Below are 19133 nucleotides of genomic sequence, written 5' to 3'. Positions count from 1 at the left end.
TCTGTTCTGCCATTTGACCCACAGACAACAGATTCTTTGTTATGGTTGGTACATGTAATACATCATGCAGGCCTTTCTTCTTGCCATCAGGCATCATAAGAGGAACAATCCCTTTATGCTTTATGTCATGTTGGGTGTTATCCCCAGTACATACATGACCATGTGTACCTGCAACCATCTCATCAAACCACTCTCCATGCGGAGTCATGTGGTTTGACGCTCCAGAGTCACTGTACCATCTGTCATCTCTATCATTTCTCGATGCATTTTTAGATACATGTTGCATGGCAAAGAGTCTATCAACTGGCTCATCATGAGCACCACTGGAAGATGCATAGTGCCCATGCTGTCTGCCCTTTGCCTTCATATCTCCCTGCTTCTTGTAACAATCCTTTGCAATATGCCGATACCAACCACAATAATGGGAGTCCTTGTCCCTGTTGGACTGATCAGACGACTGCCATGAACCAAATCCACCACCTCTACCTCGGGGTGATCTCCCCCTGCCTCTAAACCCACCAGATCCACGTTGGCCTTGTGTATTTGCACCATGCCAATTACTCTGCTGCTGCTGCTGACCATAAGTATTACGAGTGTCACCACGACCTCGAAATGAACCACGACCTCTAGATCCTCTGCCACGCTGGCTAGAGTATAACATAGTGTCTCTACTCTGAGATGCACTAGAACCTGTATTCAAACCAAGTTTGACTTCCTCATGCAGCAACAAAGCAACTAGCTCTTCCCAGCTAGGGGGCTCTTCTCTGACAGAAATGGAAGTGTCAAAAGCTTTGTACTCTTTGCCTAAGCCATTCAAAGCAATAGCAATCATATCATCTTCTGATACACTTGAGCCAATAGTAGCAAGTTGATCAACTATGGTCTTAATCTCTGTAGTATACGTCTGGATGCTCTTGCCATTCCTAGACATGTTGTTGAACTGCTGTTTCAACTGGATCTTTCTTGCATGTGTCATGGTTCCATAATTTTTCATCAATATGTCCCAAACATCCTTTGGAGTCTCACATCCAGTGATTTGAATTACCATAGCATCAGATATACATAAGGAAAACCAATGCAGCACCTTGCATGCTCTTTCATTCCATAGCCTGTAGGCTCTTTTCTGTTCATTTGTTGGATTGTGTACAGGCAACTCAGGAGCAACTTCATCTCCTGTACATAAATCCCAATAACCTCTGCCAACCAGGAAGTTTTTCATTCTGAATTTCCATAATGTAAAGTTCTTATTATCCAACTTCTCTCCAACTATTTGAGTGATATTGTCAGTCCCATGTGCATTAGCCATGATGCAATAGATTGTCTATCAAGTGCCTGATTCCCTGCAGTCCAATAAGTATGACTAACTAAGTTCAGTCCGTAACAGTTTATGACAGTTTTCTGCACTAAATTGCAAAAAAAAACCAGGGTATTTCAGCCCACTGACACCCCAAAACAACCCACAAACAAGTGATCTCAACTGTAGATATAACTGTCAATACATAAGCTATGTGTTTGCTTCAGCTTAAGCTTCTATAACCTCACTGCCAAGGTACATATATAGAATCTGAAAACTGTAAACTGTGAGTAACCAGCAGCAATTTCAAATTCAAAACTGAGTGGTAATCATGTCATACATGTTCCAAAATCTCCCAGGTAGTTGCTAGTACATTTGGCAGTCAAGACATGAGTATAGAGGCACAGAACAGTGCATAACCAGCACATACAAGTGTCAATAAATTCAGTTGCAGGTTGCAGTCAACCAGAATTCAGCATAACAAGCTCCAAACCACTTCAAAGTGTCTTCAATCCAAATCATACATTTGCTCCAGTATGACAAGGTCAATGCATGACTATGTAGTGACCATAGACTATCTGTCTCTAATGAGCAAAGTCATACATTACTTCTGCAATTTGTACTCAGCCAACAAGACAAGATTTTATTTGCTTCAGCTCCAAAAATTTCAGCATTCAGTAGCACTTAATGCTTTTCTCAACCCATAAACATTTTGACATACACATGTCAGTACATACATCTCATAGATGTCACCAAATATCACACTATGCTTCAGTAAGGAACTAATGCTTGCTGTCCATATTAAATGACAGTTTTCAGCCTGTCTGTTTATGCTCCAAGAGTGCTTATGGGCTTGTCAGAGAGCTTCCAAAGCTCTTCAATGTGTTGCATATACCATGTATACTGTGTATATAGCAGTGCTGCCCTTTTTTCCAGATTTGCCCACTCTGATTTCAGCTCATGTCAGAGCTTAAGGTCAAGCATTTGCCTCTTGCCATCTTAAAACACTTCATACCTGTCATAATCAAGCACTTGATGACCAAATGCACCAGCATTTGATGAGATGCAGCCCAACAACTGAGAGCAGGAAATAGGCGCAGTTCACGCAGATCTGTCCTCTGCTCCAGCAGCTCTGTTTGCTAAGTTTGATGCTCATGGAGCACACACTAGTGCTCAATACAGCCTCCACAAGGTTCTGAACAAGCCACAACCTGCAGCTTGACCCATAGAGTAGGTAATCACTCAGTGCATACCTTCAGCTTTCAATGGCATTCAGCCTATTTGAGAAAAATGACACAAGTCTTCAACTGTAGATCATCTTCACTCCCTCTTGCTCCAGGAGGTCCACCAAGTAAGGCTCTGATACCATGTTCAAAGAGAAGAGAGAGAAAAAGGGAAAAACTCCATATCCATGAGCCTTCAGGCTCCCAAGCTCATATCTTCATATTCCACACTCTAAACTGAAAAACACACACTCAACAAGATAAAGTGACCTAGTGTAAATGTAGACTAGACTGACTAACTCTAGTCAGGTCACTAACTGACTACTAACCCGACTTATTTAATGTAGTCACATGTAGACAGCTGTACACACTAGCTGTCATAGATGTCGGTCATAGATGAAGGCACACTGACGGTGAGCTTGATTTCTAACACTATATCCCCAAGAGAAGTCCAACAACCTCTCCCTCCTGTGGAAGACAGGGTCTCTCCAGGCATCGCGTGCTCCTACTGCTAGCAGAAAGACCTCCCATGTCTCCTACTCCTTCCCAACCATGCCCTGGTAGTTTCTACCTCTGCCCTGCTAGTCCTCCAAAGCCTCCAAGTTGTTGAAGTCTCCTCCAATGATCCAAGAGTCTACCTCTCGAAGCCCGTTCGCGATCTCCACCCAGAACCTATTGCATGCCCTAACCTCCGTAGAGGCATAGACATTGAGGACTCCAAGACACGAGTCCCCAATATCCAATCTGATCCATAAAATCCTCCCTGCCACTATCGTCCCGTGGTCTTGTACACAGGCGGTGAGACTTGGGCCAATAGAGGTGCATACGCCTCCACTCCTGCCATGGGCGCCTATGGTGTGCTCCCAGTAAGTGTGCGAGCTGCCCGGAAGTACCTTCCCAACCCACTGGGCTTGGGTGGGGGTTAGTTTGTGCTCTTGTAGAAGTAGGATGTCGATATGTCTGGCAAGGGCAGGCTGCAACTCCTGCTCAACAATCAACTTCTTGGAACCACGTGCCCCACTGTAGTGGAGACTATTCACATTCCAGGATGCAAGGTGTAAGCTCATGGGGAAACCTACGACTAACTCTGTTCGGTGTGGAGGCTGCTGATGAGGAGAAGAAGCTATGAGGCATGCAAGTACGCTTTGCTGCCAATCTGGACGGCGAACTCCAATCCCCCATGGTGGCCCTCGGCCGGACCATAGGGGTGATAGATGCTCCAAGTGGTACTATCAATGCATCTATCAGCCATGCTGAGAGTCGTGACTCTGTACACTAGTAGAAATGGATTGCCTGTGCCGGGGGCCACTCGATCACATCCCTCGGAGCTCTCTACTATGGAGGGACTCGAAAGATAATGCTCAAGTGTGGGACCTCGGTACCAGCCCACCAGTTAATGTCCATCATGCAACCAAGCCACTGCTGTGCAAACAATGCTAGTCCTTCTTCTCCCATCCACTAGGAGATGTGGTCGGCCACCTAACTCTTCAACTCTTCCTCTATCTCTGTAGTCGTCCACTCCCCTGAGTGAAAGGACTAAAGAAAAAAGGTGTAGTTTGGTCCATCTGGTAGTGCTAGTAGATGGACCTTGCCCCTCCTTGACTTACGAACCACGAAGATCCCCACCTCCCGAGGTAGTGGAAACTCTCCATGCTCCACAACTCTTAGGTAGGACCATGGGCCACTGCAGAAGAACTCCTGTAGCGACAATTGTACATATCTCGGAAAAGTGTGACAGGCGGCAGGGGCGGATGAGCTGGTGGTTGTATGGGAGGGGGAAGACTGTTGGTGCGAGGAGGATATAGGCATGTGTGGCTCATCACCTCCTGTGGGATTAGGGGGGGTGTTCGGTAGGGGAGGTAGTGGAGGGAAGGAGGATCGAGGGATGGTGGGATGGACGGAGGTGCATGGCGGGTGTGGAGGGGGGAGGGGGTGGATGTGGGATCTCAGGTGAGGTAGACTGTGGCGCGGGTGGTGGATATGGGGGACTACGGTCGTGCTAAGTGGGACGAGCAAGGGGGGGCTGTGGAGTACTCTGCCAAGGAGATGTTAATTGCCCACTTGCTCCCTGTAGTGGAGACTAGGTCTGAGGAGCTGGCTGCGCCCCCCTTGCCGTCTCCCTCTTTGTCGTCTTTGGACCCGTGTGAAGCCGTCAGCGTCCACCTATAGGCTTGTCGGCAAAGTTGCCTTGGCTCCAAAACGCGTACACACTGCTGCATGATGCCCAAGGTCGTGGCAGTGCAGGCACTACACTGGCTAGCCCATCACAATGACCTGCTGCCTAAAGAAGTGCCCACTTGCCTCAATCTCTAGGAACTGTGGGGTATTCTTGACCTCTTTCATTGCCACTCGTACCTTTGGGACTCCTGCTGTTATCATTGCATCCACGAAAGATGCGAGAAGGACAATGCCGAAGAGCCGTTCAAAGTCTTCCACCAATTGGCGATACTCTATAGCCAAACCGGGGAAAAGAAGGGTGATCGAGTGTCGAAGAAACTTGTTGTGGAGTGTAAATGCCTCCACAATAAAGCCACTTTACCAAGGGACCATGTATATGACCCCCTTCGTGGATGTATATGGTGAACTTGATGCGCAAATCGGATGTCGTATGCGTACGTAGCGAGCGCCGGAAGGTCCCCAGAAACAAAGAACTCTACTTTAAGCTCAAAATCCAAGATAATAGACTTGCACAACATGAAGCAAAAAGACCAATTGGGTACAATCTCCCCCCATGCCTTATGTGAGCCCTCCACAAAGCATGTATTAAATATTTTATTCATCTCCAAGCTAAAAAATAGCCCAAATTTACAATTAGCATGGTTTAGCTTTTATGTTTGCTTTTATCTAAATAAGAATAAAGCGGTTGGGCGTCCCAAGAGTCGGGTTGTGCCCAAATACAATGACTAATAACGAATATTTAAACCGTACGTCCATGAGCATATAAAACAATAAATATATATCAAACGCTTCAATTAATAACCACGTCAAAATAAATATTGGCGCCACGCTTAAGACGTGCGTCCATAAAAAATGATAATTTCTTCTAAATAACTTGAATACACGCTATCGCCCAGTGCTTCCCAGCGCCACCACCGCTTGCTCTACACATCAACTAAAGCATTCATAATTGTTAGAAAATAATAAAATTAAACCAACAAAAGTGAATATCTAGCAATCTTCAGATACAAAATAAATAAATATGTTGGAACTCTGTCCTAACCTTAATTTAATACAAGTGGACACTCTAAACTCATAAACGTCCATTAATTTAAATGTGTATTTTACGGAATCACCCACTATGGAGTCATCCACTTGGAAATTAAATTAACGTGACGTCCGAAAAGGACATGTATCTCCATCAACTTTTCGCATAAGGAATCCACCATGTGTACGAGCCCTAGCAAATAAATATAATTTTACGGAATCCACCGTAAAATCTCACAGAATTCACCATGGAATATGCCTCCTGGCATCATATACTCGGGGTGGAATAGCAATTGTCCTCAATTGCTATTAGCTCAATGTGGAGCGAGCAGTGAGAGGTAAGCACTTAGGTCACGAGCGTGCATCCATTGGGCCTCTTCAACATGATGATTTTTAAATTTCACAAAATATCTAGAATATCTACGGCCAGTTCTAGTGGTCATAAAATCAGTGTCTAAAATTGTTTCGGGTTTAAGTATTTCAGTTTCTTCTTTCAACAAAGGAGGATTTTCATAGACATGGTGGATAGGTAATTAGGCTTTAAAAGGTCGTAACAAACTGATATGAAAAGTATTGTGGATTTTCCAGTGTTGAGGTAGTTCTAATTTAAATGCATTGTTATTGATTTTGTGAATGATTTTGAATGGCCCATAAAATCTAGGAGCTAACTTTACAACAGGGTGTTTCTCAACACTTTGTAGCCTTCGCTTTTCAATTAGTAACCAAACATAATCATCAATTGCGAAATTCATAGCTTTTCTTTTATTGTTAGCTTGTTTAGTATATGATTGTTGGGCTTTTGCAATCATATCTTTAACTTCATAAAAAATAGTAGCATACATATTGGCAATATCATCAGCAGCTTTAACTTTGTTTGACAATGAAGTAATAGGTGTAGACAATCTATATCCATAAATTATTTCAAAATATACTTTCCGTGTAGCTGTATGTGGAGTGTTATTGTATACAAGTTGAAGTAAATGTAAGTGTGTATCCTATGTTTGTGGTTTTGAAATCATGTATGTACGTAAAAGATCCAAGATTATACTATTTGTAGCTTCTGTTTGTCCATTTGTTTCAGGATGAAATGCAGATGAGAAATCAATCTTTGTTCCTAAATTAGCAAACAAAGTAGTCTAAAAATTATTGCAAAATCTAGAATCATGATCAGAAATAATAACTTTTGGCAAACCATAGTTAGTAAAAACAGTTTTCAGAAACAATTGAGCAGCTTGAGATACAATTAACGTTTTCTTGCATTAAATGAAATATGCTTGTTTGCTAAACCGATCTACAATAGTCCAAATCATATCGTGATTACGTTGAGTGTTAGGTAAAATAGTAATAAAATCTATTGAAATATATTCCCATGGTCTTTTAGGAATTGGTAAAGGCATTAACAAACCATACTGCTTACCATGGTGTTGCTTAATTCTTTGACAAATTAAACATTCAGATACAAAGTTAGAAACATCAGATTCCATCTGTGGCTAGTAGAAATCTTCAACCAATGTACGTAAAGTGGAAATAATACCTCTATGGCCTTGATATAGGGGACAATGAATTTCGTACAACACAAATTATCTAAATGGAACATTTACACATAACCTTTTCTCATAAAACATAAATCCATCAGCATAAGACAATGAATCAATTGGAATCCAGTTATTGGCAATTAATTTATTCCAATTAGCTTGAAAACTATGGTCTTGATCATAGGTATCTTTCATAGGAATAAGGGAATCAAAAGAGAACATAGAAATATTATGAATAGTTGGTTTTCTACTCAAAGCATCGGCAACAACATTTTCTTTTCCGGGTTGATATTGGATAAGTGGATGAAAACTTTGAATAAAAGCAACCCATTTAATATGATAGTCAAAGATTTGTAGCTGACTAAAGAGATATTTGATACTTTGTTGGTCAGTTTTGATCATGAATTCAGATCCCATTAAATAGTGCTTCCATTGATGTAAAGCTTGTACTATAACTAGCAATTTCTTATCATAGGTAGAATACTTAAGTTCAGAGAATTTGAGTTTGCAGCTAGAATAGGCTATGGGATGGGAATCTTGCATAAGGACAGATCCTATTTCAGATCCACTAGAGTCAATGACTACTAGAAAAAATGGTCTATTAAAGTCACGGAGTTGCAATACAGGAGCATGTGTTAAAGCATGTTTCAGTAAATCAAAAGACTTTTGCTGATTTTCAGACCAATGATACACAATACCTTTCTTTAATAATTTTGTCAAAGGTAATGTAAGCAATGAAAAATTTCTCACAAATTTTTCGTAAAAGCTAGTAAGACCTAAGAAAGAACGTAATTCATGCATATTTTTAGGTATCGGCCAATTCAAAATTGCTTCTATATTTTTAGGATCAACTTTAATATCTTCAGATCAAACAATATGTCCTAAGTATTCAATTTGGATTTGAACAAATTCACTCTTTTCAGGATTAGCATATCATTGATTCTCTTTTAGTAATTTGAAAACCAAAGATAAATGTTCATAATGCTCATTCTCATTCTTACTAAAAACCAATATGTCATCAAAGAAAACAATGATACAATGTTGATGCTTCAAAAATATGCGATTCATCATACGACTGAATGTGACTAGTGCATTAGTTAAACCAAAAGGCATAACAAGTAATTCATAATGTCCCAATTGAGTTCTAAATGCAGTTTTGAAAATATCAGATGTGTCCAGTCATACTTGATGGTATCCAGACTTAAGATCTATTTTGCTAAATATTGCAGCCCCTTGTAGTTTATCCATGAGGTTATCTACCCTAGGGATCTGATATCTATTCTTGACAGTGATCTTATTTAGGGCACGATAATCAATGCACATTCTATAGGTATTGTTTCTCTTTTTAACTAATAGGACAGGTGCACCAAATGGAGAACTATTGGGCCTAATGAGTCCTCGGGTTAACAATTCTTCAACTTGAGTTTGAATTTCTTTCTATTCAATTTGATTATGTCGATAAGGTGCTTTACATGGTGGTTTAGAACTTGGAATTAAGTCTATTTTGTGATCTTCAGGACGTGTGGGTGGTAATCCAGGAGACAAGTCAGCAGCAAAACAATCTTTAAATTGTGAAAGAAATTGTACATGCCTAGGATGTATTTTATTTTCCTTAACTTCAATTTCATTCACCCATATTAAATAGGATTTTCTACCATTTCTTTATGCACGTTTAGCCTGTGTATGACTAAGCAATGGAAAATTATCAAAAGTATACATACCATGCATTGTTATTTGTTTTCCATTAGAATAAATCTTTATTGAATACATGGACTAATCTATATCAGGATTATATTGATGACGCCAAGGCATTCCTAAGATAATGTCACTAGATTGCAGAGGCACAACTAAGAAATTTCTACGTTCAGCATAATCACCAATATTAATTTCTAAATCATGCACTTCTTGTGTTCCATTGTATCTAGTGCCTACGAATGCAGCCTTGATGCGATAATGAGTGGAAACAATATGTAAATTCAATTCTTTAACCAATTTTGCTGAATTAAAATCGTATATGCTCCCATCATAATGTAAAACAGTCTTTTTTTTACCATGCACAAAACATTTCATCGTTAATAAAGAATGGGGATTTGGCATACCTGATAAAGTATCTGAAGTAGTATCATTATCATCATCATCTTCCGTAAAATTTGAAATTTCTTCATGGTATTCATCTTCAGTCGTTCCCAAGTAGTTAATGTGAACAATTGGCTTTTTGGATTGATAATTCACCGCTAAATGTCCAGGTTAATGGCACTTATAGCAGACTATGGATTTGACTTTAGAAACATTATTGGTAATAGTGAAAAGTTTAGGAATATTGGGATTTGACTGGAAAGATGGCTTAGGATTTGGATTTGTGTTTGATGGTAAAGCAGAGGGTCGTCTCCAAGATTTACGGAATGAAGATGGAACAAAGCGGTTTTGATTGAATCTTCGAAAGTTAGAATTGAATTGCTTTGTACCGAAGTTACCATTGTTTGAGAATTGTTGTGGTCGCTTCTCTCACCCTCGAATTTTGTCTTCAGCATCATGGACCAAGGAAATCGCATCCTCGAGAGTCGTTGACTTGAATATGTTCACTTCCACATAGAAGTGACCAAGCAAACCAGACATAAACTTGCACTTATTCCAAAAACGCTCGATATATTGTAAAATAGGCTTGCGATCTCTTTGTTGCAGAAGATCCCATTGTTTAATTACTTTTTCATGAAATTGAGGTGGAAGAAAATTTTGCAAAAAATTCTTTCGAAAAATCTCCGAAGTAGGAGGACAATCAATGCTTTTGCGGATAACAGTCCACCATAGCGATGCTCTGTCCACTAAATGATTGGTAACACACTTAATTTTATCTTTCTCAACATACTGTTCTTCATGGAAATAATCATCAAACTGACTGATAAAAGCAAGAACAGTCTTTCCATCACGTAATCCATAGATTGTGCTTCAAGTGTTGCATCAATCATGCATCGTATAACATCTTCAGGTTGTGGTCCATCTTGATCAGCAGTAGATCATTAACGACTGGCCAATTGAGCTTGCAAAGTTTGACGTGCTCTTCGTTCCCCTTGAAGCTGCATCATAGTTAGGTCCAGTTTTTGCTCCATTGTTGGTTCCGATAAATCACCTTCAGCCATAAAGTCTTCCATATTTTAATCAATCATCTTGCAAAATTTCAAACAACCTTACATACTCAAAATCTTGTTAGCGGGATGAGCGTAGCTCAAGGTCAAGTTTACAAAGCTTGTTCTTTTTTTAAAAATAGCTTTTTAGCAATATTTCTTCTCTGCGGTTGCGGAAATTGATATCGGTCTTCTTCCAAGCATATACGTCTTCTGTATAGCCTGCGTATGATTCTCTGTTTGCTAGAATTCGTCTCTGTCACAACGTAGGTGTGAACAGGAGCTTGCTTAAGGTGCAAAACAAGTTCGGGGTAGGTTCAGTGTGAACAGCTACTAGGCAAGAGATTAAAGAGTGAAAGCTTTAAGCTTTAGAAAAGCTTAAAACCTTAAGCTTAAGCTTTTGAATAAAAACTTTAGGAATTCGAATTGCTGTGACAAGGATGGCGGCATATTCTGAACGACATCGACAGCGATCGGTTCATCTTTTCTTCTGAGAATAAACGACTTGATGAAGGAGCTTGAGAAATGGTCCTCTGCCGTCAGAGACTGGTCCTTCGCAATCCAACAGCGTAGCAGGAAGTTCTTCACTGCCAGGAACATGCTAGTATTGACGGATTGTCGCGAGACTGACTGTAGAGCTCGATCGTTCCAGGAACTTCGCCTTCGCGCGAGATGGTAAGCGATTGAAAGCCCTCGATCTCAACTTCGCTCTGATACCACTGGTGTGCAAATTGGATGCCGTATGCATATGTAGCGAGCGCCGGAAGGTCTCCAAAAACAAAGAACTCTACTTAAGCTCAAAATCCAAGAGAATAAACTTGCACGACATGAAGCAAAAAGACCAATTGAGTACAATCTCCCCCTATGCCTTGTGTGAGCACTCCACAAAGGATGTATTTAATATTTTATTCATCTCCAAGCTCGAAAATAGCCCAAATTTACAATTAGCATGCTTTAGCTTTTGTGTTTGCTTTTGTCCAAATAAAAAATAAAGCGGTTGGCCGTCCCAAGAGTCGGGTTGTGTCCAAATACAATGACCAATAATTAATATTTAAACCGTGCATCCATGCGCATACAAAATAATAAATATATGTCATGCGCTTCAATAAATAAGCACGTCAAAATAAATATTAGTGCCACGCCTAAGACGCGTGTCCATAAAAAATGTTAATTTTTTCTAAATAACTTAAATATACGCTATCGCCCAATGCTTCCTAGCGCCACCGCCGCCTGCTCTACGCATCAACTAAAGCATTCACAATTGTTAGAAAATAATAAAATTAAACCGACAAAAGTGAATACCTAGCAGTCTTCAGCTACAAAATAAATAAATAGATTGGAACTTTGTCCTAACCTTAATTTAATACAAGTGTGCACTCTAAACTCATAAAGGTCCATTAATTTAAATATGTATTTTGCGGAATCACTCGCTATGGAATCACCCACTTACACATTAAATTAACGCGACGCTAAAAAAGGACGGGCGTTCCCATCAACTTTTCGCACAAGGAATCCACCTTGTGTATGAGCCCCGGCAAATAAATATAATTTTACGAAATCCACCGCAAAACCTCACAAAATCCACCGTGGAATATGCCTCCTGGCATCAAAACTAGCAAGTAACTCGCGAGCTGCGTTTGCCGAACTGAGTCTAACCATGAAGATCCCTTGGCCCATTAGAACCGCCTCCGCGATCTGTACTTTGCCGATGCGTAGTGTGGAGTGAAGCTAGTCCCGAAGCTGGGCCCTGGTTGGGGAATATCCTACTACCTGACCATAAATCGTTATTTCCTTTAGCTCCAGCTCCTTAGCTCGTACGGCTACAAGCTGCTCCTCAGAGTGGACAACACGCAAGGTGTTTGATTGGGGGCACTCGCTAAGTGCACCGGCATCTAACCAAAGGCTTCCATTGTGCGACCCTTCTAAGAAAACTACCAATCACGTCGCAGTGCTACCTGAGAGGGAAGGTTGCTGCAGGAGACAGAGCAACTAGTGGGTGGTGGGGAACAATGGCGAGGGGGAGGGAAGGCTGCTGTTTTTGGTAGTTGGCGGGGGCGGGTGGGACAGTAGGGCGGGCGGGGTATAGGCGGAGATAGGCAGCGGGGTCCATTTGGGGGGGGGGAGGGGTGCGAACTGTCGGGGCGGGGGAGACAGAGATAGGCGGAGCGCCAGGCAGTTGCGAGCTGTAGGGGTGTGGGGGGCCAGCTGATGTGGCGGCGCGAACGACCTGGGTGGGCACGATCAGACATGACGAGGGAGGGGGAGCTCGCAACGTGACAGGCGTGAGAGCTCCTCCTGGGGTACCTTGCTTGTATATCATCCACCACCTCTTCTCCATTAAGCGACAGGTAAAAGAGAAAATTTTGAACCAAACTCATTAACATGCCTACCGTCAATTATTCTCAACCATAAGAAAGGCACTCCAGTGCTCCACCCCAACCTGATATACATATACAGCCACCATCAACCAACTTAGCGGTCTCCATTACTTGAGAATGATGATCTGGTCTGGCCTGACTACTTTTCCCACACTAGCCCACAACTGCTTAGACCCCTCTCAGTTCCCTTACCCTGCAGATTCAGCCCATATTTTGATTTTAGGCAAGATGGGAGATACAATTTTGCCATAATCTCCACAATGGCTCTAGCCTGATACCACATATCTCTTCCAGTCTTCCAATCCCTCATATCCAAATTCACACTGTGTCTCAATCCTGCATTCATCACCTCAGTAAACTGTCTTTGCCTTCTCATACTGCACCCCAATTCCATACCATACAAGAGGGTTTTGACATATGGCCACGTCTCACATGGGCAGGCATGATGCCAGTGTGAAAGTAATGGGAGACCAAGCAAGTTAGCCCAAGGCTGTTCCATCTAGAAGCATATCCCCATAACATGAGGTGGATTGCTGATTTTACTTTTGTTAAAATTGTGAATCACACCTCAAGCCTTCATCCCTTTTGGAGAGTCGTGTGAGGTGTCTAGGGTCACAAGGAGAGTGTTACTACATGCTAGTATGGAATTGCGTTGGACAGAGCTCTAGAGGTATCATGTTGCTTGAATTGGGTGTATGTAGTGTTGCTTTTGAATTGAGTCTGAAGAATGTTACAGTTTTCATAGCTCAATCTATCTTCTCTCTTGCTACTTTGGCTTATTTAGAGTAGCTTAAGTGGGTCCTCACCAAGTGAACACGTCAAAGGCATTCCAAACCCAGAACCTTGCATTGTAGATCTGAATTATATTATTCAAATATATGTGCACAAAACTTTGAGCTTTCACTTGACCAACAAACCAGCCCTTAAATCAATCATGTGTAAATTTGCCCTCAATATTGATCCTGCACTTGGCCTCAATTCTTAGGTACAGATCCCCTGGGTCTGAGGTCTGGATAAGGAGCCTTTGCTCTCATTCCCGCATACAGTTTACAGAAAAATCACATAAGAGTAATAGTGGTAGCATAAAAAGACATTGTCTTGTTTAGAACAGCACAAAATGTATGATCTACATAAGTTATTCCTGCCAAAGAACTTGCAATGCTTCTGTATGTACCCGTCTGTTAAGACTGCCACAACCTGCCTGGGACTACAGTAGGGGTCCATCTTGGGTCACAGTAGATATCCCTGTTTCTTGAGTCTCAATTAGATGTCTTTTGTTTCATCTTAGCATAACTTAACACTCAGAGCTGCATAAAAAAGTTACCAGGTACAAAGGGCCTTTGCATTCAATTCCCTAGACCTGCACAGGGAATTAGACTTGGAATTCAGCCAATATTGGCCAAGATGTTTCAGTGAACTGCACATGATTGAAAAAGATCGATTGCAATATTAAGGTTTACAGCACTCTGGAAGGAATCAGGACCTTGTAACAATCTTGTTTTTACACTGTTCTGATGGACTCTTCAATGGAAGCAATGCTCAATGAAACCAGTTCAGCACCCAGGATATGCATAAAGAACATATGGGATGAATTTTGATGTATACATTCCTCTGACCTTGGGCTCCATTCCATCATTTCCTTCTGAAGGCATAAGCATAGCCCTAGTAGTGGATGCTATTGAACAGAGAACTACCAGACAATCTACAAAATGACCAGATGACACTCAGCAAACCCCAGCCAGTATTATCAATTGGGATTTTTTAAGCAAGCTGTCCATACAACCTGCACCAGTTACCAGATGTTGAAGCCAGTCATCAGATTCAAAATTTTCCCTGAAAGTTCGTAACTAAGATGGTTGCATCTGAATCTGTCCCCCAATAGGTCTTGGAGTTTCAGTGCAAAGACATACTTGAAGCCCCTCTGAACGTACATCACATATTTCCTTCCTGTGCTTTAGAAGTGTAGTTGCATCCCTTGGTGATAATTACATCATCAGCCATATCTGCACAACCTGTACAACATTTCCCAGATGGTTAAAGGCACTCTGCAGACCAAAAAGCATTACAGTTTGGATATTAACATGTCCATATAACCTGCATCAGTTACCAGATAGCGAAGCCCAAGTCAGCAGATACACTAGGAAATGCAAAAAATTAAATTGTGTCCTAGTACCTGGACTTCCCTTCTATCCAAATACATGCTTCAGTATAACAGGTTCTATTTTTATCTTCTAAGTTATACTCCTATATACAATGGCAAGTTATTGCTTACTCCAATACCATCATCCTAGGCAAGTTTCCTGGATTTTGCACAATATATGTCAAAGCCTTGGCTTAGATTGGCTGATATTACAATATTTGGACTTCAAAATTCTAACAGGGACTAAACGTTAATATGGGAATTTTTTTGTGACATTCCAAACCACGTAAGATTCCCCTTGCAAATGAAGGGCTTTGTAAAAAGAATTTGTGTTTTTCTTTGACCATGCAATCGACATAAATAATCTCTCATGATGCTGAACATTATCTGGACCTCAATTCTAACAATGGCTAAGCATTAATATGGAAATGCACTGTTTATTGTGACATTCCCAAATCATGTAAGAATTCCCCTTGCAAATGAAAGGTTTTGTAAAAAAAAATTGTGTTTCTTCTGACTATGCAATTGATATAAATAATCTTCTCACGATGATGAATGTTGGTGACACAGTTACAGCTACTATACAAAGCCATGAGAAAAATGGGCACTTTCATCTTTCATCAGCCTATAAACATGCCCTAGCATCGTTATTGCTTCTTTTAACAGTTTCAAACTTCTTGCATCCTGCTGGTATCTGAAAAGATGTTAGATATAGAGATATAAGAAGCAGGACTCTTTTCATCCAATTGCACTGCATGCTTGAAGGCCTGCTTCCCAAGCTCTGCATTGCCCCATTTTCGACAAGCACCCAAAATAGTATGCCATGTCACAAGATTTGCATGATGTGGCATCCCTTTTATGATTGCCACAACCTTGTCAAATTGGCCTGCCCGACCAAGCATATCAATCACACAGGTGATGTGCTCAAGTGCTGGGGCCATTGAGAAGTCTTTGCTCAAGTGCTCAAAGCAAAAATTACCCATATCCACGAGCCCTGAATGACTACATGCATTCAGCACACCAGTGAATGTGGCCAAACTAGGCATCATGCCTTCTTCTATCATGCTTTCAAAGACATAAAAGCCATTTTCAGCCTCCCCAAGTTGAGCATATCCTGTAATCAGAGCATTCCACACAACTATGCCTCTTACAGGGAGCTTATCAAAAACATCTCGTGCTTTTGCAAGCAATCCACATTTGGCGTACATATCCACCAGTGCAGAGCCAACAGCAAGATCTGTTTCCACAAGCCCAGTTTTGGCAATTTCAATGTGAAATCCCTGGCCCTTGTCTGTGGCTCCCAGAACACCACAAGCTTTCAAGCCACTCAAGAACGTTACAGCATCTGGACAGATGCCCTCTTTTTGCATGTGTTCAAAGCATTCCAATGCTTCATCACCAGACCCCTGTTGAGCATATCCTGTAATAAGTGAGTTCCATGAGATTATATTTCTGACTGGAAGTTCATCGAATACTTCCCGAGCTTTAGCTAGAAACCCACATTTGACATACATATCAACCAATGCATTGCCAACAGATACATCTGTTGCCAGCAACCCTTTTCTGATAATTTCAGAATGCATAGTTTGGCCCTTCTCAATAGCTCCAATGCTGCCACAAGCTTTCAAGCTGCAAATGAAGGTGACAGCATCGGGGGTGATACCCTCAAGCTGCATGCGTTCAAAACAATTCAGTGCTTCCTCACCATGTCTGTGTTCAGTATATCCTGAAATCAGTGTATTCCATGAAGCTATATTTCTAACTGGAAGATTGTCACACACATCCTGTGCTTTTGCAAGGAAACCACATTTGGCATACATATCCACCAAGGCAGCACCAAGCACAGGGTCTGTTTCCAATAACTTCATTTCTGCAATCTCCCTATGTATTTCTTGGCCTTTGTCTATGGCTTTAATGCTGCCACAAGCTTTCAAGCTGCAGATAAAGGTGACTGCATTCTGAGAGATACCCTCAGATCGCATGCGTTCATAGCAAGTCAGTGCTTGCTCGCCCCACCCATGCTGGGCATATCCTGTGATTAATGCATTCCATGAGACAACATCCCTAACTTGCAGCTTGTCAAACACTTCCTGTGCTTTTACAAGCATGCCACATCTAGCATACATGTCCACCAATGCAGTGCCCACAAAAACGTGTTTCTCAAGCAACCCATTTGCAGCAATGTCAGCATGTATTTCTTGTCCCTTATCTATTGACCCTAAGTTGCCACAAGCTTTCAAGATGCAAATATAAGTGATCTCATTAGGTGAGATTCTATCACATTGCATCTGCTGAAAACAGTTAAGAGCCTCCTCGCCATGCCCATGTTCAGCATAACCTGCAATTAGTGCACTCCATGAGACGACATCTTTAACAGGAAGCTTGTCAAACACTTTTTGTGCCTCTGCAACCAAGCCACATTTTGCATACATGTCAACCAAGCCAATCCCAACCGATCTTTCTGTTTCCACCAATCCATTATAAATCTCCACATGTATTTTCTGACCCTTCTCTGTGGCCCTTATGCTGCCACAAGCTTTCAAGCTGGAAACAATGGTGACAGCATCTGGAAAGATACCCTCAAGTTGCATCTGTTCAAGGCAATGTAAAGCTTGCTCACTCCACCCATGCTGTACATACCCTGCAATTAGTGCATTCCATGAAACTACAGTTTTTATTGGAAGCCTGTCATGTACATATTGAGCTTTTGCAAATGAGCCACATTTGGCATACATGTCAAGCAATGCTGTACCAACAATAATATCTCTATCTAACAAACCATTTCTTTCGATTTCAGCATGTATGTCTTTGCCTTTGTCTAGTGCACCTATACTGCTACAAGCCTGCAAGCTACAAATGAAGGTCACTGAATTTGGAGAAAAGCCCTGATGTTGCATTTGCCTAAACAGGTCTAGTGCTTCCTCACCATAACCATGCTGAGCATAACCTGCAATCAATGCATTCCAGGAAACAATGTTTCTGATTGGGAGCATGTCAAAAACTTCTTGAGCTTTTGCAAGCCTGCCACATTTCGCATACATATCAACCAGTGCAGTACCAACGTACACATCTTTTTCAAGCAACCTCTTCTTGGCAATCCCAGCATGTATTTCTCGGCCCTTCTTTAGAGCCCCTATGCTGCCACATGCTTTGAAGACACAAACGAAGGTGACAGCATTTGGCAAGATGCTTTCATGCTGCATCTGCTCAAAGCACTTCAGAGCATCCTCCCCGTGTGCAAAGTGGCCATATCCTGAAATTAACGCATTCCAAGAAACAGCATTTCTCACGGGAAGCTCATCAAACACTTCCTGCGCTTTACTAAGTGAACCGCATTTGGCATACATACTGATCAGGGAGCTCCCAATAAAAAGGTCAGTCTCCAGCAATCCCTTCTTAACAATGCAAGCATGAAATTTTCTGCCATTAGATAGGTCTTTCTGCTCAGCACAATTCTTGAGCAGGGCCACAATGGTGTGCGGACTCAATTGAGCAATATCATCCTCCTGCTGCAAGTTATGGTCGTTCGTCTCTTCCGCCTCTGGTGCTTTCTCATGAAATGTCCTATCCATTGCATAAAAAAGCGTTTGTTCTGCCAATCGCTCGAGTTCAGGAGCTCTGCTGCTTGTTGCAGTGCTGCGCGGAGCGAGAACACTGGGGGTGGCCATGACGGGATCGGAGCTTCCGATGATGTGTCCACGATCGCTGCGCGTCTGACGGCTAGGTGGAGGAGGGGGCCTCCAGAGGCTGAAGAAGGCAGCGGCATGGTTGTGGAATTATGCAGCTTAGCACCGGCTCCTCCCGACTCTCACCAGTGTGAGATGAGACTTTACCTGTGCTTCTTTCTCTTCTTTTTTTGTTGAATGAGTGTATATTAATATTGGAATATTTACATCCGGGCCTCCGGCCTTCAGGCCAAGCAAAACAGAAAGGATACAAAGTCTCACATTTTTACATCTCTCTCCCTCTCCTTCCTGTGTCTCTCTCTCCCCTTTTTGTTAGGTTCGTTACACAATAAAGGATGGACTTCCATTTTGTAAGTTTTAACACTTTCTAGCCTCTAGGGGTTTCATGTCCACTTTGTAAGTTTTAATTGATCAAAACACTTTCTAGGGGTTTGACGTCCAGCATTTTTCGCACTAGAGAGGTTGCTAAACAGGTGAACTCCCCGTGTACTTTTGGATGGGAGTCTTCTTCTCACTTTATAAAGTGATAGACAAAGATGCACTTTTTACAT

At 41.8% G+C, this 19133-nt stretch overlaps 1 protein-coding gene across 1 annotated transcript; it reads right to left on the bottom strand.

Moving 5' to 3' along the window:
- Nucleotides 1–15150: 15150 nt before the first annotated feature.
- On the bottom strand, nucleotides 15151–18785 carry LOC148014973 (pentatricopeptide repeat-containing protein At2g39620-like). Its single transcript, XM_087665133.1, has one exon. The coding sequence runs from the start codon at nucleotides 18562–18564 to the stop codon at nucleotides 15565–15567; it is 3000 nt and encodes a 999-aa protein (XP_087521259.1). The 5' UTR covers nucleotides 18565–18785; the 3' UTR covers nucleotides 15151–15564.
- Between the last annotated feature and the right edge of the window lie 348 nt (nucleotides 18786–19133).

This window comes from Lygodium microphyllum, chromosome 24 (genome assembly GCF_053477565.2).
Source record: "Lygodium microphyllum isolate KBCC chromosome 24, Lygodium_microphyllum_v1.1.10, whole genome shotgun sequence".
NCBI classification, from domain to species: domain Eukaryota; kingdom Viridiplantae; phylum Streptophyta; class Polypodiopsida; order Schizaeales; family Lygodiaceae; genus Lygodium; species Lygodium microphyllum.
The sequence above is the reverse complement of the archived record's forward strand: the minus strand, read 5'-3'. Positions and strand labels throughout refer to the sequence as shown.

Bases quoted from the DNA above. Each gene is read 5' to 3' on its own strand.
- LOC148014973 (XM_087665133.1), bottom strand. From the start codon at position 18,564: ATGGCCACCCCCAGTGTTCTCGCTCCGCGCAGCACTGCAACAAGCAGC.